Raw genomic sequence first — 23,069 nt, forward strand, 5'->3', positions numbered from 1 at the left:
GTGTAGCCTCCACATACAGTAGGAGATTTACCTAGATGAACACATCTGCGATACATGTACTGTACAAAGGGAAAAATTAAACAAATGTCTTACACAGACACGTACTGTACAGTATAAGGTTAATTGGGGTCACAGTAGAAGTTCAACGAGTTGAATGAATCAGTACGGACGTCTTTCTCCCAGGGAAACTTCCGTATAGTTTTCTGTAGTTATGGAACGGTACTCAAAGGGACACAGTAGCCTAAATAATTTCTATTATTGTAAAAATATCTTGAAAGTAAGATAAACTGAATTGCACGAATTTACACATCTATCCCCAGAAGATATGAAAATGCATTCGAGATTTATACTTGACCAGTCATGTCAGTCACCTGACAGGGCACGTATGAGGTTAATTGGGGTCACAGTAAAAGCTTAACGAGTTGAATGAATCCCTCTAGAGATCGTCTTAATTATTGCCCGTATCACTGCCTTGTTTGCTTTGGATAATGGTAGCCTTCGACATCACATTCACGCACTAGAGGATCAAGATGAAGGCTACCGGCCATAGCAACTTGTTCCACGTTTTAACTTTAAGCGTTTTCCTGAAATCTTTAACTTTTACACAAGAACAGAAAGTGGGGGACAGCACCTCGATGTCTCCGCTTCAGCTCGTTTTATCAGAACAAAATCATGACAAGCCACATCAGCGTCACAGAACAATGACAACGGATCAAACTAACGACCAGAATTTGCAGTACATGCTTAATTTGTATTGGCAATCTACACATAGTAATGGCAGTACCAAGGAGCTCAGAGAGCTGGGCTCTAACACAGTGAGACTCGTCCGATCTTCCGCCAGCCACACGCAGCATGACTCCGCTTTTACAGGTGAGTTGACTTGTAACTGAACAGGTTTGCTACATAAGTGAAATCAACTAGATTAGATTAAAGTCATTTTGTTTGTAAAAGTGTAGAGACGCACCGCGTCTATTTAGTACTAGAAAGAGCTTCAATCGCATCTTTGAAGCCAAAAAAGAGTGCCGTAAACTGCCAGCAATCTGGGGGGGAAAATCGTTTTTTGTTTTCGTTAAATTCAATATTCAGGTAACTTCATAATGGTTTTTAAAAGTAAGTTTCCACAACTCATACATCACGGTAGTAAATCTTTTTTATAATTTCATATTTCAGATGGTTTTTGTATGTACATGGAGGTACAATTTGCGGCCTGCGGGAACTTTATTCATGTCTGGCATGATCAAGTTTGTCCCGATAATTTGTGGAACAGGCACATCGTCCTCAGATTGGGTTCAGGTTTTGTCGTGATGTAGTACAGCTAGCATTAGAATTTACTATAATATTTCACTCCAGTCAATATTTGTAGTGGTTTTCCAGTGTACACTGACTATATTTCAAATAGTGCAATATAATTGTATCACAGTTCAACAATCTAATGTTAAAATTAAAAGGTTTAATGCTAAAGTAGTGTGGAAAATAAGGATTTTGCATCTGTAAATCTGTACAAGACCCTGGTAAGTTGAATTTGCGATTCATATATGGACTTGACCTTATTCCACGTGAGTGTACAAGGTGCACGGTTTAAAATGTAGGTTAAAAGTTAGAAGAGGGCCCAGAACTCACAAGACCCCATACATTTGATTTAAAACAAAAATCAAAATATCACCATTCCACTGTTGCAAACCCGTAAGATCAAAACCTATAGACAGACTGTCCCAGAAATCTCAGCTCTGGTTAGGGTAGACTGGGGACTGTAGAAATGATTCTGGAGAGCCACAATTTCTGGTTTTCATTCCAGCTAAGATCTACTGTAACTGGATCAATCTGGTGCTTAATTCAAATAATAAAGAGTTGTAGTTAATGTGACCTATAAAAACTATAGGACTATCACTCTCCAGGATTGCATGTTTATGTTTTCTATGTGTGTTAGGTTTGGTATCTCATCATCGGTCCTAGCACTGGCAGTCTCAGTAAGGCAGTTTAATCCAGTCTTCCAGCTAATTCCAGTCTTCAATGTCCCTCTGTCCTTTCCTCACCCAGTTCCCTGGAATGCCCACACGGTGGAGTACGAGCTCAAGATCCTCCCTAGGGAAAAGCTGGTAAAGGCAGCTTTAGTCCACTCGAGAGGCCTGTCTCCACGCAACTGGCCCGTCAGCTGTGAGGTCACGGTCACCTCCCTGGGATCGTCAGGCGAGGCCACCTGGGGTGGCAGAGTCGTCTTCAAAGCCGAGGACCGGTGGACGCAGATGGACATTACTCAGCATATCTCTCGGCAGGCAGGGCAGCGCTTGTCCTTTGACATCCGGTACAGGTGTACTGAAGGAGGCTGGTTGAGGAGGAGGAGCAGGAGGAGGACAAGGGGTCTGCCCTCCAGAACAACTCAGCTGAGAGCTCCTGCTCTGCTCCTGTACCTAGATGATGAGGGGGCGGCCCACTGGGAGACCCTTCCTGGACTCCACAGGGAGCCTGTTCCTCTCAGGCGCTCCAGACGGGCGAGACACGTGGGCAGCATCGGCTCAGACATCCCCAACTACCAACAGAAGAGCACTGCGTCCAAAAACCTCTGCAAGCTCCACTCCTACAGAGTCACCTTTCAAGAACTCGGATGGGAGCACTGGATTATTGCTCCCCACAAATACAACCCCCGATATTGCAAGGGCGATTGCCCGCGGGTCCTTCATTATGGCTATAACTCGCCCAACCACGCCATTGTGCAGAATTTCATCCATGAGCTGGCCAACAGCGAGGTGCCGCCACCTGCCTGTGTGCCCTACAAGTACAAGCCCATCAGTGTCCTGATGATGGAGAAGAACGGCAGTATCGTCTACAAGGAGTACAAGGACATGATCGCTGAGTCCTGCACCTGCAGATAAAGAGGAGCCACTTAGGAGGCAATCTCTACACTTCGAGAGCGAAAGCACCCCACTATTTTTATATCTTGAACTCCTTGCGTTCTGAAATCTACCCTGCGCTCGAGTTGCTCAGGTAGTTGCAGGGATGCAGTGTCTGCCAGCATGCTTCAGGCTAATGTGCGGTTCGTCAGGGGCCTTTGACAAAGCTGTCGGTGTTGGTTTTAAAGTCACTAGGATGTCTTAAGTGGAACCCTTCTCCCCATCCTTTTGAAATACTTAGTTAGCAATTGTCACTTGTCAATGGGTGATCCCAGAACTCTCTGAGGACCATTTCTGAGGAGTTCTTGCTGAGGTTAACGGTGCCAGTCTGTCCTGATGATGGGCAAAGTTCAGGTCGTATTAAAAGAAGCATCACCAGGATGATTCCATGGAGCTTTAGCGTTGCCGTTTTTAGGTGTGCGTCTCAAAGTAGTTTCAAACCCTGGAAGAAAGGGAGATGGGAGGGTTACAGTTGCTCTGAACTCATGCACAATGTTGACACTTGGGTTTGAATAAAGTGCAAACTGCACATTGGCTGCTGCAGTCGTGAGTGACAAGCCTTTTTTTTATGAAAACATTTCTTAACTTTTAAAGGATTTCAAAGGTGAAGGGAGATGAAGAGCTTAGCGGAATCTGAAAGAGTCCTTTACTTAATTGTTCTGGTAAAGGGATGACCTTGCAAAGTGGTTTGGCTGTTCCAGAATGGCAGCAGGGTGTATTCTCCCAACTAACTAACTAACTTTGGGGGAATATGTGCAATATGTCAAGAGGAACAATATTCACAGCTGTTTTTTGTGGCCAAGACCACTTCTTACACAATGTATATTTTATGATCTATGTGAGGCAAATGCAGAAGAAATTAAATAAAATGCGTTTTCTAAAATCATTGTGAAATGTCTTTTGAGTCTTGGTGTGTATTAGTGTGAATCTGCAAAGGGAAAGAATTGGATGTTGGCCTTACGGCACTGTTCACCGATTTAGTGTTGCCTGGCTTCATCAACGTTTTCAAAGTCCTTTTCCTTCCAACATTTTATGTAGCATTTTTCTATGCTATAATGTAACTTCACTCTAATAGTAGCAGGTATAACCTGCTCACTACCTTTCTCTGTTCTCTGTTCTCCATCGCCAGTGGGAAGGTCTTCCCTCGGCTTCAAGTGATCCCTGAGGAAACCGGAGAGCTCTGAATTTCTTATGTTGCAAAGTGGTCGCAGTTCATCTGTGAAGAAACCAGAGTTTCTTGACAAATCCTGCCAGTGCCTTACTGTAAAGCTCTTTTGTGTCTTGTGAACGCTTTTACGGTAATCCCTGGATTGTATAAGAGAGAGCCTATACTTTGCTCTTTGCTGGAGCTGCGCCCATATAAAACTAAACATATCGGTGTTCCCTGATGCAATGGCCCAAGCTTGGTGTTTTGTGCACTTTGGAGATAAAAAATAAAATATCCCATGCTTTGCTTTGTAGTTATGGACCCAGTATTTTTTTTTATTTGGCTTTGGGCATAACCTAAAAATAACCCTTTTGTCTTCCTCTCCCATCCATCATCTGGAAGCAGTTTTTCCTGTAAAAGCTCGGGGCAATATGGAGCCTGACCCAATGTGTTCAGAGCAAGGCAGAATCAAGGGCAGATGAGAGATAGGAGGCTTATTGCGTGTCATAAAGAAAGGGACAAATCTTTGATGTCTTTGGGGGAGGGAGAGAAAAACTGACACGAACATGGGGAGAACATGCAAACTCCACAGATATGGTTCTCTAGAGTGAAGCTGAAACGGCAGCAGCACTAATCACACCACCTTGTGCCATCCAAGCCCCACTTCTCTTCACAAAAAAGTCAAAATCTTGCATTGCAAAGTTCAAACACTAGAGGCTGCCAAAGCAACACTCATAGTTCCCTTTGAAAAGTGAGTGTTAGACGTGTTAGAACTGACTGATGTGTTATTTTTGTTCAGTTTTCCAACCCTTTTTCAAATTGATTTGTGAGAATTTAGCAAGATGTACAGTACAGAGTGTGCTGTTTGCAGTGGGTGAGATGTGAAGAGAGTGGTTTTTCATATCAGTCTAAAACGGTGATCCTCTGTAGCAGGGGAAGCAGCTACTTCTGGAAAACGAATTCCAATAGATACAGTAATATTATTGTAAACAGAAAGGAAACTAAACATTTCAATTATCAGAAGTAGATTATAATAGGGGTATTTTTCAACATAATGCCTTCCATACATGGGTACTAGACTTGATTTTATGGGATCATTGTAAAGCAGTAAGTATAATAAAGTGAATAAAAATTGGTCAGTGTTGGAACACGCGCAATACTCCTGTGTACACTCTGTAGACCCCACAGGTGATTTTAGCAGGCCAACTGGAGAAGACATATGACATATGTGCTCAAATGGTAAAATGCATTAATAAGGCCTTGCTTGGGATATTGTGTATAATTGCAGTCAAAAAGTTTCAAAAACAAGATAGAGGTGTTGTGGACTCAGGCCTAAGAAGTCCTCTTCAGGTGCTGCAGTTTTACAGAGAGCTTGAAAGCCTCCGGGAGTAGGACTGCCCACCTCTGATCTACATCTTTTTGAATCTCCTTTGCAGCTGGTGTAGTGTTTTCTCATTTTCTTGTTTTAATATGGTCTGCAAACATAATCCATCCATCCTTTTTCTAACCACTTCTTACAATTCAGGGTCACGGGGGAGATGGAGCCTATTTCAGCTATCAACAGACTCCAGACTCAAGACGGGGTACGTCCTGGACAGAATGCCAGTCCATTGCAGGGCAAACATGCACACACTCACACCTACTGTAGGGCCAATTTTCCCAGATGCCAGTTAACCTACCAGTATGTTTTTGGACCAAAGGGCAACTGGCTGCTGGGGAGAGGCTGATGACCCCCAAAGGAGACCTGGGCGAGGACTCAACCCAAAAAGCTGGACAACAAACTGAAGAACTTCAACTAGGTAGCCGTGCACCAGAGGCTGGTGACCAGAGACGTCCTCCACAGACACTCACTTACCAGGAACCCGCACTGACCCCGGGACCCGTGTTTCGGTGAAGAGACACAGGAGCTGGAGCTGGCCCTTCGGCAAATCGATGTGGGCAGAATGGACACCGTGCGGCTCCTGGGAGTGGGAATGGTGCTCAGCTACCGGTGCATCCTGCTGCGGCTGGCACTGACTGGATTGGGCAAAGGGATGCAGTACCTGCTGCGGCTGCTGGTGTCCCTCACGAAACAAGGACCAAGGAATGTGAGGAACACGCTCATCCAGCACAACATAGAACGGAGGACGAGGGAGCTGGAGAAGAGGATCCTTGCAAAACCTCAGAGGAAGAATGAAGCGCAATACAGCCAGATGTGGCTTTTCCACAGCAAAGAGCACTGAAAAGGACTATAGGCCCTGTACAAGTGCTGAGGAAAGAGAAAACTAAAACCTGTCTCTTTGTGCTTCTGCGGTTTCAGAGCCAGGGACAGGTGTTTGGAGATATGCAATGGACAACCGCAAGAGGTAACACCCAGGAGTCTTGCAGGGACTTTGTTGCGCAAATCCAGTCTTCACCACCATTTGCCAAATAAAATGATTGAAAAGGAAATCATACTTTTTATGACCTTTTAATTTTGCAGAAATTTAGTGTTAGAATGGTGTTCTTTGTTATGGCTATGTACATTGTTGTAATTAAGTTTATTTTCTTAAAAAAAGCAGTATGTGTGGGAGAGGAAACAGGAGCACCCAGAGGAAACCCACAGGAACATGGCGAGGACATTGAACCCAGGGCCCTAGTACTGCATGGCATCAATGCCGCCCTCAAACGTAGATTACTAATACTAACTAACCGAATTGGTGAGAAGTGGTGGTTTTGTATTGAAAGGAGAAATGCACAGCCTTTTTCACAAGCTTGGTGCCCTGAAAAAGAATGTAGTCATCTACGTTTTGGTGTTTCAGTTCCCTTTCGGCTAACTGGCCTGCCCCCCAAAAAAATACAAGGAGCAGAGAGAGACATCTTAGTTTTTTGGATAAGGAGTGGGATGATGAGTGGTGTGATCCCCTGGACTCTTTCATTGGTGATGTCCAGACTCCTTTTCAGTGCACTCCAGTGTACAGTACCATGTAGGTGTTTGAGACTGATGAATCTGTTGTGTTCGAATCTGGAAAGGGTTAAAAGACAGAAAATACCAAAACCCTTGAGAAGAGTCATCTTCAAAGAGATGTTAATGCAGTAAATGTTGTCATGTTTTTGTAAAACGTGATTCTAGGAACATGGTATACAGTGAGTACTGAAACGCATCCTTAAATTCTAAGGAGCTACAAATATGGCTTAATTCATAACTATCTTACTGTGTCATCTTGTATAACTCCAGAAAAAAGTGTCAAATCAAAGATGGTGAAGATTTAGGCCTATGATATAATGAGGTTAACTATGAACTTAAGTTCTGTGCTGAGCTATGCATTGTTTGGAATGGCATTACTGTGCATTCCTGTGGAGCAATATCCTGAGTGTCACAGACTGGCCATGATTCACAGAGATGAAGCAACGCGGTCTACAGAGGACATTTACATAACAGAACTCTGCCCCGGCCTGGCCTATACCAGAACTTTGACTCGGCTGAGATTTGGAGACCTGTCTTATGTTAAGGAAAAGATTCCAGAATTAAAAGCTCTGTGTTCTGTCTAAAAAGACTTACAGTAGGTTACATCTTTCTACTTTATTAATATCCACACTTCAATTAGTTTGATAGTTTTAATTCGAGGTCTTTGCAATCACATCTGGGTCCAGTCAGGAAACGGCATCGACTAGACTTGTACCAGTAATATAAAGACGACAAAAATCTAGCGTAAATTTAAAAAAAGAACTACTGTAGGTACTGTTAATTCTGTAAGTGGGATTGGTGGATCTGTGGGTGGTACTCTTCTCTCTGTACAGAAGTAGAATTTCCAAATCAGCATGGCAGTATGATGACTGAGGAAAGTGTGTTCTTCAGATGCGAAATCAAACCAGGCTCTTAAGTACTCTTAAAATACCAAAATAATTGGTTGTTAATCCGGTAGTCTTGGTTAAATTCTATTATGCTCAGTCTTCCCTAAAGGTCCTCACTTAGGTGGTAAAAGAATTTCTCACTTCCATGTCTTGATCTGCTGTGTAGTGGAGGTGCTAGGTGTCGACCAGGTAGTGCAGCACTTCTGTGGTGGATAAAGACTGCCCTCTCCTATATGTAAAGTGCTTTGGGATGGAAAGAGCTATGCTTGGATTTAATCAACACTTGGCAGACGCCTCTTATTTTTAATTTTGTGTACATCTGTTTGTCATCATTTGTAATGGCTTCATTGCAACACCAGTAACTCTGAACTGGCATTTCCAGTGAACAGGTGTGATTATGAGGAATTCCTACTTTCTCAGCATGCAATTACAAGAGTGCATCTCCAGTACTTCTTATTTGTATCTGATCAATTCTTCAATAGAATATTTATATGGAAAATTACTGTCCATGTACAAACAGACATAAAATTGAAGTTCTTCAGACAACTGTATGTGATTGAATGTGTACAGGTGGAAGAAAACGATGCAGTGGTCAGGTCCCAACTATTCTGACAAGAGTTTAAGTTAAATGTAAATCTTTTTCTGTGGGTCTCTGTCCCAACTGCTTATTTTTATATTTTACACTCTAAGAGGGATTATGTTCTCTATTTATTCCCTACACCCCAATTTAACTTTATTTTTGCCAAAATAGCTGAAGTCAGTGCAGGGCTAATAAAAATCGATATCTGTAATATGAGTCACAAACTTTAGACAAAAAAAACATGGCCTCTTGGTTTAGAGAATTAAAGATTTGAAGGCTCCCTTAAGACTTGTTCCAAACCTCAAAATTATTTTGCCCTGGTCTTGTACATGTGGCTTAAAATCAAGGCCAAAGGGATGTTGCTTTCTTTGCAGAAAACAGGTTTAGTTGATCTTACAGTACCCTGCAGTATCTGGGGCCAATCGCAACACCACAACTGACAGCAATAAGGAGATGCACTCAAAGGAGCCAGAGAAGTTTGGTTTGATAAATCAGATTAGTCTCCATTCAACATATCTTGCAAAAATGTTTACATGTGCAGAAATGTGCTCCCAGCATTAGGGTCCAGGATTCAGTTCCTGGGGTGCTACTATGTGTGGAGTTTGTATGTTCTGCCTGTGTATGTGTGGGTTTCCTCTGGGTGATTCAGTTTCCTCCCACAGTCCAAAGATGTATCGGTAGGTTAGATGATATCTGAGAAACTTTGCCCTGGTGTGAGTGTGTGCCTGTCTGTGTCTTTGTCTGTCTGTGCTCTTCGAAGGACTAGTGTCCTACCCAGGGTGTATTATGCCTTGCACCCATTGTGTGTTGGGATAGACTCAGTCTCCTCCATAACTCTCTACTGGATAATATGGTTAGAAAATGGATGGATATATGGAATGCAACGTAACATGCATTTCTCTCATTTGCACCAAATCTGCATCACTGTGAAAGTCCAGTTCTGCTCCTTAAAAAGAATAATTACACTATAAATCCTGGGGAGAAATAAGGATCATTTATGTCTGTGCATGTTCATGTCTACAGTAAATATGATTAGCTTTTTTTAAGGATTCACAGCCTGGATTTCCTATATTTTATTCTCCTTCACCTCAATAACCTCTAGAATGGTGATGGTTATGAGGAGCCCTGATATCTTTCATTGTGCACTTGTTGGGAGCCAAGTTTTTTTCTCCTGGTGTCATACTGCAGGTATGACTCAGGACAATGTATTCTAACCATGACTCTCCACAGTTCTGGAATCTGGACTGCATTTCATGACAGGTTGCCAAGAAAACAAACAGGAAAGTACGAGCAAAGTTCATTGTTAGCCCCCTGGTGATGGGAAAGATCTCGGGTGTAATAAATCACAAACTACAACGAGAAATGTTGAAGCTCTTGTTACAGTTTGCTAAAGAAAACTGCAGTACTAAGAGACCCCTATAGCAATTTTAAGGCACTCTAATAATTTCTAATAATTTGTTTAAATAAGAGGTTAGAAGAAAACTTTGTCGATACAGCCAAGGATATAATCCTTTATTGGCTTTACAAGGTCTTTTCAAAGATCACAGAAAATGTAGATACATTTTCAGAGCTGCTGTTTAAAAAAATCTAAAAATATATTACTCTGTAAATGCTAAAAATCCATGCATTTTCTACATGCTTCTTACATTTCTGGGTCATAGGGGAGCAAGAGTCTGTCCCAGTAACATGCGCAAGGCAGGGTACACTCTGGACAGGACGCCAGTCCATCACAGGGCACACACAGACACACTCTCACACCAGGACCAATTTTCCCAGAAGTCAATCTACCACTTTGTTTTCGGACTTTGGGAGGAAACTGGAGCACCCAGAGGAAACCAATGCAAACAAGGGCAGAACATAGAAACTCCACACAGATAGCATCCCAGGTCTTTTGAGGGAACCCAGGGCAAGACAGCAAAGCTAACCAAAACAACACAATGCTATCTAAATGCTAAATATTTAGATTCTAACGTTTGTGTGCATTATATATCATATAAATGTACTGGGACAACAAAGTGGAGCAGTGGTTTGCATTGCGGCCTAGCAGCGCTGGGGACCCTGAGTTCAGGCCCTGGGGAACTATCTGTGTTAAGTTAGAATATTCTCCCTGTGATTGTGTGGGTTTCCTTCAAGTGATAATGTTTTCCTCCCACAGTCCTAAGACATACTGGTGGGTTAATTGGATTTTGGGAAAACTGGCCCTGGTGTGAGTGTGTGCGTCTTTGTCTGTTTGTGCCCTAAGATGGACTGGCATGCATCCAGTAAAGGCCTTGCACCTGTTGCTTGCCGGATTAGGGTTCAGCTCCCCAGTGACCCCATATTGGATAAAACAGAACATGGATGGATCTTATTAGATAACTGGTAATGCTTTCTAAAAAGTGTTCATTCATTGTGTGTGGTTCTTAGGTCAGGTCCTGTTTGTGAATGGCACACAGAATCTATCAGGAATCATAATTATGCCTCATTATGGATGTTGAGAGGGTTTCTGTGAACGTTGTACACACGTTTCCTGCAGAATATGCAATATTTTATAAGGTGGACATCCAGAACTGGTTTGAACTGGATTGGAAGAATGCTGGACACAAGGGCTACTATGTAATTCTATGCCATTGTATAGGAATGTGTGCTACGAACCTCAGTAACCAATTGTATTAAAAGAAGTTATCTTTAACAAATAGGGAGGTAGGAAGATGTGTGTGATTTTGGAACACTGCCAATCTTGTAAGCATGATAGATAACAGAAAAATATTTTAGGACTATTCTACTTTAATTACTTGGAAAAAAATACACCGAGCATCTCTGCGTGTTTCGCGCCCATGCGCATGAAATAAAAACTTCTTTTAACTTCTGAGATGGACTCCTGACTGTCTTTTTAGGAGGAAGGGGAAAATAGCTGGTGTGCAAACTACTGAATTATTCTTCAAGTCAGTTCATTGACATCTTGAGGTTTCGGACTGAAAACAAAGCTGGTTAATTGTTGAAATCCACCAATGAATCTTACAAGGCTAATTTCTGCCATCATGCATTTTGTGCTGGTATGGTGTGAATCTGCAAAATACAATATTTATAAAAATATACTTTTTTTTTGCTGGAATAGTTACTTAGAATGTTAAACTACAGGGCAGTAGGCAAAAAAAAGCTTCTCTCTTTGGACATGCATATATTAAAATAATATGGGGGGAAGCTCATTCAGGACATTGGTGAAATATTACCAGCCTGTCAATCACTTGCACAGGTCTTTTATCTTTGCATTTTCGGACGGCTACAGTACACTGCAAGTTAACAGTTAACCCCGAAACAGGATAAAACGTTTGCTCTATCTTATCCAGTGCTGGCTTATATCAAATAGTCCCAAGCTTTTGGCTCATGCTGGGACTGATGGAACAGTTAATCAGTACAATTTTCAAATATTTAGCCAATCCCTGACGTCACTTTAGGTATAAAAAGCAGAGTGAGGAGCTGAGTGAGGGAGGTGCAAGAAAGGAAGAGATCTCTGCACTTTTGAGGAATTCAGGGGAGGAGTGCAGTTAGAGCCTCTGTGTCAGTTACTCCCAAGAACTCCACCCAAGACCACCATGCAGTCATTCATCTGCAGCAAGAAGGCAGTAGCCACATGGCTTGTGGTGTGCCTCCTCATTTACCAGGTAAAATATCTTCAGGTTACTGTTTCCAGGATGGGCGGCACGGTGACACAGTGTTTATCAAAGTTGCCTTGCAGTGCTGGGGTCCTGGGTTCAATTCCAGACCTTGAGAGCTATCTGTGTGAAGTTTTATGTTCTCCCTGTATCCATGTGAGTTTTCTCCAGGTGCTCTGATTTCCTCCTACAGCCCAAAGACCTACCGGTAGGTTAATTGGATTCTGGGAAAAGTGGTCCTGGTGTAAGTGTGTGCATGTTTGTGAGGGGCTGTGTGTCTACCCTGTGAGAGACTGGTGTCCCATCCAGGGTGTATCCTGCCTTGTGCCCTTTGCTTGCTGAGATACGCTCTGGCTCTCATGTGATCCAGAATTGGAAGTAAAAGTTAGAAAATGGATGGATGGAGTCACATCTTCATGCTCTTATGGCAGATGTACAATAATTCCTGTTCAAAGACAAAAAGATCAATGTTTTCTTATGTTTATGAAGTTTTGGGGATATGAGGTATTATAACCCTTTTCAGCAAAGCTCATGGAATTTATCAAATACCAAAGCATTTTGCCACAATTCCATTTGTAATTCTCCAGGTCATGTCATGGCTACGCACATGACAGTAAGAAATTCAATAGCTTGAAGGTTGAAAGTCTAAATGTGTTTGTGATTGACATTATTTACAGTGAATGAACAGATTCATAATTTAGATTCTTAAAAAAACAGAAAAAAGGAATTGGATTATCATAAGAGAATCCTTTGACCTTACACCAACACTTAATTCATCAGGTGAATGTAGAGTTAATGTCTGATAAGCATTACAAAAGCACAGTTATCTCTGCCCTGGTGATTCACAACTATCATTAATTTATTGCCTGTTTTAAGGTATATGGCAGTTTATGAAATGCCTTTTTTTGACAATATCAAATTTTGAGAAATGTTAGCAGGTTTAAATTTAGTAGTAATCAATACATGAGTTTCTATTCCAATCAGTTGTCAAAATGTCATCATGTTTTTGCCTTTGTCTTTTGGGGAAGATATCTAGAATCCTAAGGAATACACATGGATACTGTTTAAGACATGCACTGTCCTGGATTGTCGAGCCATAATTAATACCCTACTGACAGAAGAGTTTTTGCATTAAAGGGCTTCAGCAAAATCATCAAAAGCTAAATAAAATATCAGTAACCACTGATATACGCTGCTACATTTAGACAGTCATTTGACAATTTTCCTATGGTTATACAAACCTAATACTTTACATTTCCATTGCTATCCACAGTTTCATATAATTTGTTATTAATTTATCTGAAACTGGAAACCAAAGATACTAATATTTGTACTTTTTTGTTGTTGTACATTTTACTAATCCAAGCGAAGAACTTTTCTCATGGGTACAACAGCCGTGTTTCACTTGGAATTTGAATCAGCAGCCTTCTAGATGTCTAAAGCTCTAAACAACGCTACTGTATGTCTTCACCCTGCTTTATCACAGTAGACTCTTTAGAGGGGTTCTGTGGCCACTGAGTGATGTGAGACGTGCAGCTCTTTATGTCTGCCCTTTGTGATGAAGATTCGAGCCCCAATCCATACATTTCTATCCCAGGAGGCAATTCAAGGATTCATCACCATGCGTGTGTCTTTTCCAGGTCTCCTCCAGCCCAGTTCCAGAGGGCCAGCCCTCCAGCACAGGCTTCAGCACCAAGACCCTGACTAGGAAAGCCCGCATGACCCCCCTGTGGCGATCAATAGGTATCAAGCCTCATGGAGCCTACTGCAAAGACAGCTTTGAATGCACAACCAAGGTTTGCAGGTAACTACAGCCTTCCAGCTCAGATGCAATAATGGAAATGAATGCAGGAGCAGTAGAAACTATGAGTTCATTTGGCTGTCAAAATCACAGTTCTCATAACACTGTATGTTGACCCTTGTACTTTTTTGAGCTCTAAAATAAAGATAAAGGCTTATACAGTATTTGACTCTGAGTGACACGTTGATTGTTTTTCTGTTGTGCTGAGGTATACATGTATGACCCCAGACATCAGATAAAGAAGCCAATTCCTAAATGCTTTTTTGCTGATCAGTCAATGTCCTGCCCAGTGCAGACATCTTCACAGCCTTCTTATGAACGTGGAGAAGAGCTGAGAGTTGAATCTGAAACTGCTGTGCAGTAACAATGAAAATAAGGAAAAGCAATGTACAGTTGCTTCTCTATCTGATTAACCTTCTGCAAGAAAAATTAAACAATTGTATCGCCTCCTGTATAAGCTTCTGTTCCTTTTGTGACAGGTAGTCACATTTTACTTGCTACAACAATACTTACAACATTAAAAATGGATTTGCTTTAGTAAGAACTAGTATTTAGGGCAGAACTGGAGGAATTACATTGTCATGCTGCATCACATTTAGGCATTGAAAATGTTCCGTTCTGAATTGATATGATCGTGTCAACAATATACAGGTTCACAGGTTTCTTTTCTTTCGTTCTTTCCTCAGAGAGGGGCACTGCTCGTCCTATCAGCACTTTCAATCCTAAGAGACTGTGTCATCATCCTCAGACACAGAAGTGCACTAACCCACCAAATTTCTTCACTACAGAAATACGACTGGAGCAGTTAGGGAGTACAGAAAAACTTATATTTTTTGTTTAAAATAATGCACCTTGTAAAATGGCAATGTAATGTATGTGATATTATAAATGTTTGCGGCAGTTTAGTTTAAGAAGTGAGACAGTCCTTACTGTGGACTGCAGTGTCTGGAAAACTGGGTTTGGTAATACCAATGTTTAAAGCAATTAAAAGGGCAAAGGCAAGTGGGATGTTTTTTAAAAACAAAATAACCTATACATGATCTATAGACTCCTTTTGAAAATGAGAAAATTTATATTGAAAACTTTAAGTTATTTTCTAGGAAGACTTTGAAATCAGAAATGTTACCCCAGTTGTCAAAAAACAAGAGAATATCAAAATTTTGCACTAAGGACAATACATTGTTCAAGTTTTTTCTCTGAGCAGTGAATGTAAATCTGCTGATATTTTAATGTTACGTTTAAGTAACACTCAAATGTGCAAGGCTATTCTTCATAGCATCATACTGTATATTGTTATTCCACTAAAGACTGTATTTCTGCTGGAAAATTCAATATATTGCTGTGATGCAGTGTTTCCAGCTAAAATCTTCAGATCCTGCAACAGAATGGCACTAAGAACACAGTGCTCATGACTTTAAAAAAAGGTCATACAGTACAGTACATGTAATAAATACAAAGACTAAAAACTTTCCCTGTAGCTCAAGTGTTAAAGAAAGTTCTGGATATAACCATGCTCATTTCATTTAATTCCTCTTTTTTTAAAATGGAAACATATTTACGACGTTTTTTTTAAGAAAGAGAACATAAGCTATCTATTAAAAAAGTAAATCACACATCTCTTTTGGCATTGATGGGGTTGAGATTTGAGAAGAATTGTTTAGTTTTGACATTCCTTAAGTTCACAAAAGTTCACAGAGAGTGGGAGTCTCGAATTTTATGGGAATTACAGAGAAATGCGTGTATTAAACTTGTGGACACCATTATATTTGTTAATTACTCACATAGCAATGCTGTACGTGGTATGTCAAAGTACTGCAGCCTTTTTCTAGTTGTTAAGCTGGTTGTGTACTCCTATGCTTATTAATAACTCATTTTTTGAATGGGAAAGTCATGCGATTTTTTTGTTACTCAAAACCTTTTCAAATGTACCACCTCCCACAAAATGCAGTGAAACATTTTTGGGGAAAGATTTTTAAAAGTGTTCTTCCCCAAGGTGTGTACTAATGTAAATCATTTTAAAAAAAAAACGTCAGCTCCAATTCTGCTCTCACAGAGCCAAGCTGATGTTTAATCGTTTTATTTATTTTAACAATTCAAGTTTTCATATTGACATGTTGTACGTGAATTTCCAAATACAAATAGAACTTATATGTGAGGTCTATTTATTGTGTAAGCAGCCTATGTAGACAGTGTCTTTTGTCTTTATCTTCATTCAGCATGACTTTCCTCCAGGGGCGTAACTGAGAGGACAAATTTGTCATTTTGGATGCTGAGTGTAGGATGCCTTTGATTGGCAAAAGGAGAAGGAATGTCATGGAGTCCAGTAATTATTTATGTGCACATGGGTGTAATGTGAAACACTTCGTAAGGCTCGCAAAATAACGTACTGTAAAAGAATAGAAAATTCATAGTACTGTGACTTCTGCCTTTAATGTTTTGTATTTCTTTTTTTTTGTTTTGACAAGAGACTGTAAAATGCAGAGAGTGTCATTTTACTAATAAAAAAGCCTTAACCAAAACGTTTGAAGACTTCTTGTTTCAGCCATGATGTTGGCCAAATCATTTTCTTTTCTGAATAAAAAGCATAATTGCAATTTGACACCCTGCTGGTGCATTTGACACAATAAAGGATCTTTGTAAAAATGAAAATCCAGTATTTGAATCCATAACCATAAATTTACAAGCCCACATCCCTAAACATTACATTATTTGCCATAACATGGTATATCACCATATATCCACCTAAATATTAAATACTTGTCTGGATCTAACAGACACTTGCTCTTCCTGAAAGCACCAAACTGCTCCATAGAATGTGACCTCTAGCACAATCATAACCATTTAGAGAACCTCTCAAGCTCGATGAAGACAACAGGTGACAGCAGCAGAGTACCATCCTGTACATGTAACTGCAAGGACTGGAAAGAAGAGCTTTTCATTTCCTTTAATATTTGCTTGGCCGTTGAATAAATCGCTACATCGAGGTTTTGTGTTAGCGGTATAACAGAAATAACAGTAGATTAACTTCTATGCAGTTACAGTATTATGCTACAGCAACTGTGTAGAACAGCAATAAAACATTGTGCACACAGGACTCTGGGAGAGGGACGGGTGGCACTTTTAAGATTGGAGAAAGTGTCTGAGGGGAGCGCCTACAGTAGCTGGAATACCAAGGGCAAGAGGCCGGGGACATGGGCAGGGCTTTGATGATGCACACCTGGAGGAGTCCTAAGGGAATGAGACACTGTTTCTCCTAGCCCAGCCAAACGGTACCCATGATGCAATGTCCCAGGTATTCTTGAGAGAGTTTGGCCTCCAGGGTTGACGAAATGGGAATCACAGCAGCGAAATGGTACTTCGTCACAGAACACAGAGCACAGGGCAAGCTCAGACCTGCTGCAGAGCTCTCACTCTCACCACATCTCAGACAGCAGCTCCCTCACACGCTAGGAAGGGAAGAGGGCGAGCAATGGACCACATGGGAGACATAGGAAGCAATTTCATGAATGGCTGTTTTCAGACAGCAGCGGAACGTGAGAGATGGTATGCCACAGTCTAGGCATCCCTGTAGGCAGAAAGATGCAGAAATTGTACTTTTGAGATGCAACATACTGTACTTCTAATTAACTTTCAGTATGGCTCTGGTAATACCATTGGTTGTCCAAACTGAGCAAAACGATCGACAGAAAGCTCTATTTTAGCAATGAATCCAGTCACCTTTGTTATGATGAGTTTTACAATCTTTTCCAGGAAAACGACTAATAATATATGTCAGGTTAGAGCAATTAAGCTGACTTCAGGCAGCAAAAAGCTCAGCGTAATTAAAATAATTAATACGATACCAAATCAATGCTTCAAAAGGTATATTTAAGCTTTCACCAGGTGAAATGCAATTTTATGTTCTAGATCTCAGTCATTGCAAAGTCATCTACCCAGCCTTCCAGAGTGGAAAAGCTGAAAAAGCTATAGTCACAGATGACCATCTTTTAGAGACTCAGCTGCTCTTCTGAACAGCAATGAAAACCCATGAGCAGGGTTGTGAGTCGTTTGTACCATCTGGTCCAGTTGCAACACAGAAACAGTGGACTCAAAGACCTTGAGACGAAAGTTCACGAGACTAAATAAACACAGAGGGTAAACACAGACGCCTCCCTAGTGCTAGGTTGGCAAGTTCATACTCCCCACAAGACTAGCACCATGTTCTCCTATTTCCTAGCAATCTGGACACTCTGTGTTTGCTTCTGAGAGAACAGCCAGGGCCGACGTGTTGATCTCAGGGCTGTTTTCCAATCACCACGTTTGGCGTGTAACAGAGGAGCCTGATTGACATCTCATGTGGTATTAGTTGCAAATGAGCCTTTCTCGTCCTTCAGGGTAAACAAAGGAAGACCATTCAGGTCCTACAGTATACTAGAGTCAAGGCACTAACTGAGCAGACAGAGATCACCTTTGGCTGATGTTCTGATAGACGTACTACAGACAAACAGAGAAGTCAATAAGGCAGTCTGGGTCAGAACTCAGCTGACTGTATTAGTCTGAAATGAAATGACCTTTTTTTTCCTTTTTCCCAAGGGTGTTTGTCAGGAAGTGGACTGAACAGTTAATTTGAATAGTAAATTATAAAAGATATCCCATTGTTAATTTACTATATATTACTAATAAAAGCTTTCCTGCTCATGCTGGTGTCCAACTAGCTGCGGTGTCAGACATCTTACTCTCTTTCTCCCTGTGCTCTTCCACCCTTAGCTCTCGTGAAGCATTAAGGACTCCTGCTAGCCCACAAAAAACATTGTTTTAACCTGCTAGATTTTGGGGGTATCACTTGGAGCCAAAATTGTGTCCCCATTCATTTAGGTGAAGCAAATGGGCCAGACTGGAGACAGGATGCTTGAGGGTGCTTTACTCCTGTTCACTGACAAGAATCACAAGAAGCGATTCACTGCCCGTTCCTACACCAGGTCCGTGGCAGGCTAACTAACGTCTCTCAGTGCCTATCACATTTGGATCACTTTTCTGGGTTAGATCATCTTGGAACCCCAGTCTCTACCATTAAAGTCTAGTTTGGTCTTACCTCACCCATATCCGAACCAACCCCATCAACCATAAACGCACGCAACATGAGCTTTGTCTTGAAGAACTTTGTGTTAGGCCTCTCTTCTCCTAATGGCCATGTTGCCATTTCCTCAGCTAGCCACCAAACAAACTTTCAATACATAACCCTAATAATAATTATTGCATTAAGTAGAGTTTGATCGACCTACTAAAATACAGTATATGTTACCATATTCCATCCATTTTGCAGAAAATGTGGTAGCAGAACTATCCAGTTTGCCTTTCTTTTCAATACACCACCAGGGGTAAATACACCACGCTTCAGCATGATGTGTGTAAGGGCTTAATCACATGCTGCCTTCATTTATTGAAATGAACTATATCAGATGTGAAGCATTTTGACATAACCTGCTGCTGGCAGATTCAGAACATCATTGCTGTGTTTTTTAGGCAAATTATTCACTCTGAAACAGCAGTGATTGCAAAGCTAAAGGACATGTCATTTTGGGTTAACTGCAACAAACTGAAAGCAGCCTACTAACTGGGGATGAACCTGTGGTTAGTATGGAGCTCTGTACTAAATCCACAAGCTTGCTGCAATTAACTCTTTGAGACCTGGAACGGTTTTTTTATATAAGTAGAGCAATTCAAATACTTGGTGAAAGGCCTGAAGGAAAACATTTTGTGTCTACAAAGTCTTTTCAGAATGAATTAGGTCAGCCCCTGTCAGTGTACTCCTCCGAAAAACTGCATTTCTCAGGCAATGGTTGTGTTGTTTGTAAATAATGAAGAACGTTGTTTATGATTTTGCAAGACGGTTGTTTGAAAAATAATGTAGACTGCTGTTTATTATTGTGCCACAGTGCTTCACTAACAGACTTTTCAATTCGGCTGCAGTTACTGCATAGAAGACATATAAACACCACATGCTTCATTCTCAATCTGAACAGCAGGCCTCACTGTGTATTTGTGGAGACTTGGGCATGCTAACATCAACCTTCACTCTGTTTTCGCTCTGTATTGAAAAACAAGAACCGATTGCCTTCAAGGAGAAAAACATATTTCATTGTAAATAATTTTCTCTAACCGGCGCCACATTTGCATTTCTTATTTGCTAATTTTAGCTGTGGTGATGCATTGTTTTCTTCTTATCTTAGTGCTGAAAGAGGATTAAGATATGAATGACCTTTTAAGAAATCTTGTCAGGAACTTCAATTTGTTTGATGCGCGTTTCAGTTTTAACTCCATATTGGTTCTCTGTGTGGGCTCTATTTAGCTTTATGTTGCCTATACAGACAAATATATATACTTCATAAAATTTGTACAGTAGTTTATTTTTTGCAGGATTACTTCCATACATGAAACATTGTTATTTATTCTGGTAATGTCCATAGGATATAGGGCATAGCATTGACTCCTCTTTTTGGCCAGAAACCTGTGTACATCTTGATTTTCTGCTCCCACATAAATCTGAGGGTACTAAGACTAAGTGAGAATCCCCACAGATTTATTTTGTCATGTGAAACCATCAATGTAGTTAAGGGAACAGATCATGACCATGAGTGCTAAGCTTGGAAAAAAGCACTTCAGAAAAACGTATACAATAGGTCACTGATACTACAGTATATAAAGTACAATGTTATCAGTACATAAACAGCTCTGAAGGGTTGTGAAAACAGATTGCGTGAGAAAAACAGTTACTTGCCTGTGTGGGGGAATAGGCACAAAAATCAAGATATTGTAGCTTGCATGAAGTTAAACCATGTATTGTAAAGAGGGACATGTCTTTCTCAGCAGGTATTTTGTCATTTGACATTTTTAACCCTAGAACTCCTCCATTAAGTCTAACAACAGAAGGACACATTGGAAAAGGACTAGTTGTAAGTGAATTTTAAGTAGTAACAAAGGCAGACTGAAAAATAAATCCAGGTGTCTAAAGAGAATCACAAAGGACTTGCTCCCAGGTTTTGCGGAAGGTGGTCTTCCCCACTACAAATCAAGTGTTGTCTGTGCAAAACCTTGTTGTTGGCGCCTCCTAGTGGAGAAGTTTGGGAAATCAATGTAACATTCATAATACTATACTGTACCTTCAGAAACACGAGTATAGAAAGGAGAGGCTTTCATTTGACATACTGTATAATAGAAACCACTCAGACTTGTCGGGATTTGTGAACATTTGTCTGCGAGAGACAAACCAACTGCTTGAAAGCGCAGCACTAAACACATGATAAAAAAACAGCAGTTTGCGGATTGAAATTAAACCTGCTGTGTTGGTGCGCTGAACGCCATGAAGAGCTACATACCAAAACTTTGTTTTGTTAAAGTAACCCTTTTGTTAAATTAAAATTAAGTATCGAGTGTTCCACGTCTTAACACCCCCTCACTCAATTACATGGATTACTTTTGTAAACGTGCTGAAAAAAGTAAGGATTTTCGGTTTAACGAAGCAGGGTTGAATTATATCCGGTGTAGTAGCTACTGTATAGCAACATCCTCTAATCCTAACCTGCTCCGGGGCAGGTTATGTTAAACTTGTGACTGGAGCAGCTTTTTTTTTTACTGTTGGAAACTGGGATCACTTCAGTAAAGCAGCAGCGTGTAATGCAATAAGGAAAAGTGGTGTTTGCACCACCACCATTTTTACGTGTTCAGGTGGGTAGCTGCGTCAGCATGTGTTGGCTGCAAAGGAACAAGTAATAGGTTTATTCCATGCTGAACAAGGGTTCCATTAAATAACTGGCAATATTCACATATTTAATTCTATCCAGTGTAAAAGTATCTTCTGTTCCCTGTAGATATGCACCCTGATCTAAATACTTCTTGAAGTATTTCCTGATACAATAGGTTCTCTGGACCAGCATTATCTGGAATTCCTCATTAAAGTCCCCACAGGGCATTTTCTAACAAAATCAATTCACAACATCAATGTACAGTTAAAAAAGTAAAAGTCTTGCCTAAAAAATACACGTTTTATTTTACATAAGACTTTCTGAAACTTGTGGGGGAGCCTCACTTATAGTTGCCCAAGTTGCTTTAACCGGATAATCTAAACCTGAGTTTGCCTTAGTGAAACCTGAACACAGTTATTGGGTTAAGTCTAATTGGATAATGTAAGAAAATCCTGAATTACAGTAGTTCAACCTGCTTCATGAAACAGCTCCATGATTCAGATTCAGGCCTGAACTCATCTGTTTTCCCTAATTTCATTCCATCTCATTCACTTATCTTACCTGTCGCCAATATTGCGATGTATTGACACAAGCAGAGATGGAAAACTTTTATTTAACATTGCTTGTATGCTTCGTATTCAGGGACATTTTGTTACTAACTCACTACAGGATGAAAGGTAGCATTCTTCAGATTTGTCATTGTGGGTGTATGAAGTATTAACTTTAGGGTATATTAACGTGTGTAAATGTCAGAGTTCAGATATTTCTTAATATTGTTGAGGCTGCTCCCCTTTTAAACAAGCCTTACACTATACCAAGCCAATTAGATTTTAAGATCTTTGTTTCAAATGTTTTTATGGAGAACAATAATCACACTTAGCCACAGCAGCTCTTGCACCGACCACAGATTCCTGTATTTTTTCTGACTGGTCTCTCTAAGTTGCACACCTTTTGCCCAATGTCACAGACAAATGATAGTTGCTTTGTTATGGGTGCGTGTGTGTGTGTCCTTGATATGTACTGTTAGAATATTTTCTCCTGTGTTGTGGTCTTGTAATGGTCTTCAATTTATCGTTGCCCATTACAACATAATAATGGGTCTTGTTGGCAGGTGCACTTTTACAAAGATCAAAGATAACTGTTATTTTAATTTATGGGTATTTATCCAGTCATCTAGTAAATAATAAAAAAGTATATTTGCAGATTTTTAAAAATATTTTGAATGATTTTTAATTGCATTAAAATAATATTACTTTAAAAAAATGACTCATTCCGTGTTCTGTACCTACATTCCGTGTTCTGTACCTACATTCCGTGTTCTGTTCTGTTTCATGTCACTCCCTGTGTAGTGTCCATTGAATTCCATGTGACCCATGAAGTATGACTTTTATACAATTTGAATTTGACCAAAACATTGAAGTCTGCATATGAATTGCATGCATAAATGGGCTGAATTGAAGAAACACAGATTCCTAAGGAACCAC

General features: G+C 40.5%; 2 protein-coding genes across 2 annotated transcripts; both read left to right on the plus strand.

Annotated features, from left to right (window-relative positions):
- Window positions 1-402: 402 nt before the first annotated feature.
- bmp15 (bone morphogenetic protein 15) lies at window positions 403-3,782 on the plus strand. The gene is made up of 2 exons (XM_088649114.1): window positions 403-870; window positions 2,038-3,782. The coding sequence occupies exons 1-2, from the start codon at window positions 531-533 to the stop codon at window positions 2,868-2,870; spliced, it is 1,173 nt and encodes a 390-aa protein (XP_088505240.1). The 5' UTR covers window positions 403-530; the 3' UTR covers window positions 2,871-3,782.
- Window positions 3,783-11,901: 8,119 nt separating this feature from the next.
- leap2 (liver-expressed antimicrobial peptide 2) lies at window positions 11,902-16,383 on the plus strand. The gene is made up of 3 exons (XM_088649115.1): window positions 11,902-12,072; window positions 13,704-13,867; window positions 14,551-16,383. Exons 1-3 carry the CDS (start codon window positions 12,004-12,006, stop codon window positions 14,588-14,590), a joined length of 273 nt encoding a protein of 90 aa, XP_088505241.1. The 5' UTR covers window positions 11,902-12,003; the 3' UTR covers window positions 14,591-16,383.
- Window positions 16,384-23,069: the final 6,686 nt, after the last annotated feature.

This window comes from Lepisosteus platostomus, chromosome 10, assembly GCF_059453375.1.
Source record: "Lepisosteus platostomus isolate fLepPlt1 chromosome 10, fLepPlt1.hap1, whole genome shotgun sequence".
NCBI lineage: Eukaryota > Metazoa > Chordata > Actinopteri > Semionotiformes > Lepisosteidae > Lepisosteus > Lepisosteus platostomus.

Bases quoted from the DNA above. Each gene is read 5' to 3' on its own strand.
- bmp15 (XM_088649114.1), top strand. From the start codon at position 531: ATGAAGGCTACCGGCCATAGCAACTTGTTCCACGTTTTAACTTTAAGC. The intron at 871-2,037 runs GTGAGTTGACTT...TTCCTCACCCAG, and splicing joins GCATGACTCCGCTTTTACAG to TTCCCTGGAATGCCCACACG.
- leap2 (XM_088649115.1), top strand. From the start codon at position 12,004: ATGCAGTCATTCATCTGCAGCAAGAAGGCAGTAGCCACATGGCTTGTG. The intron at 12,073-13,703 runs GTAAAATATCTT...TGTCTTTTCCAG, and splicing joins TGTGCCTCCTCATTTACCAG to GTCTCCTCCAGCCCAGTTCC. The intron at 13,868-14,550 runs GTAACTACAGCC...TTCTTTCCTCAG, and splicing joins TGCACAACCAAGGTTTGCAG to AGAGGGGCACTGCTCGTCCT.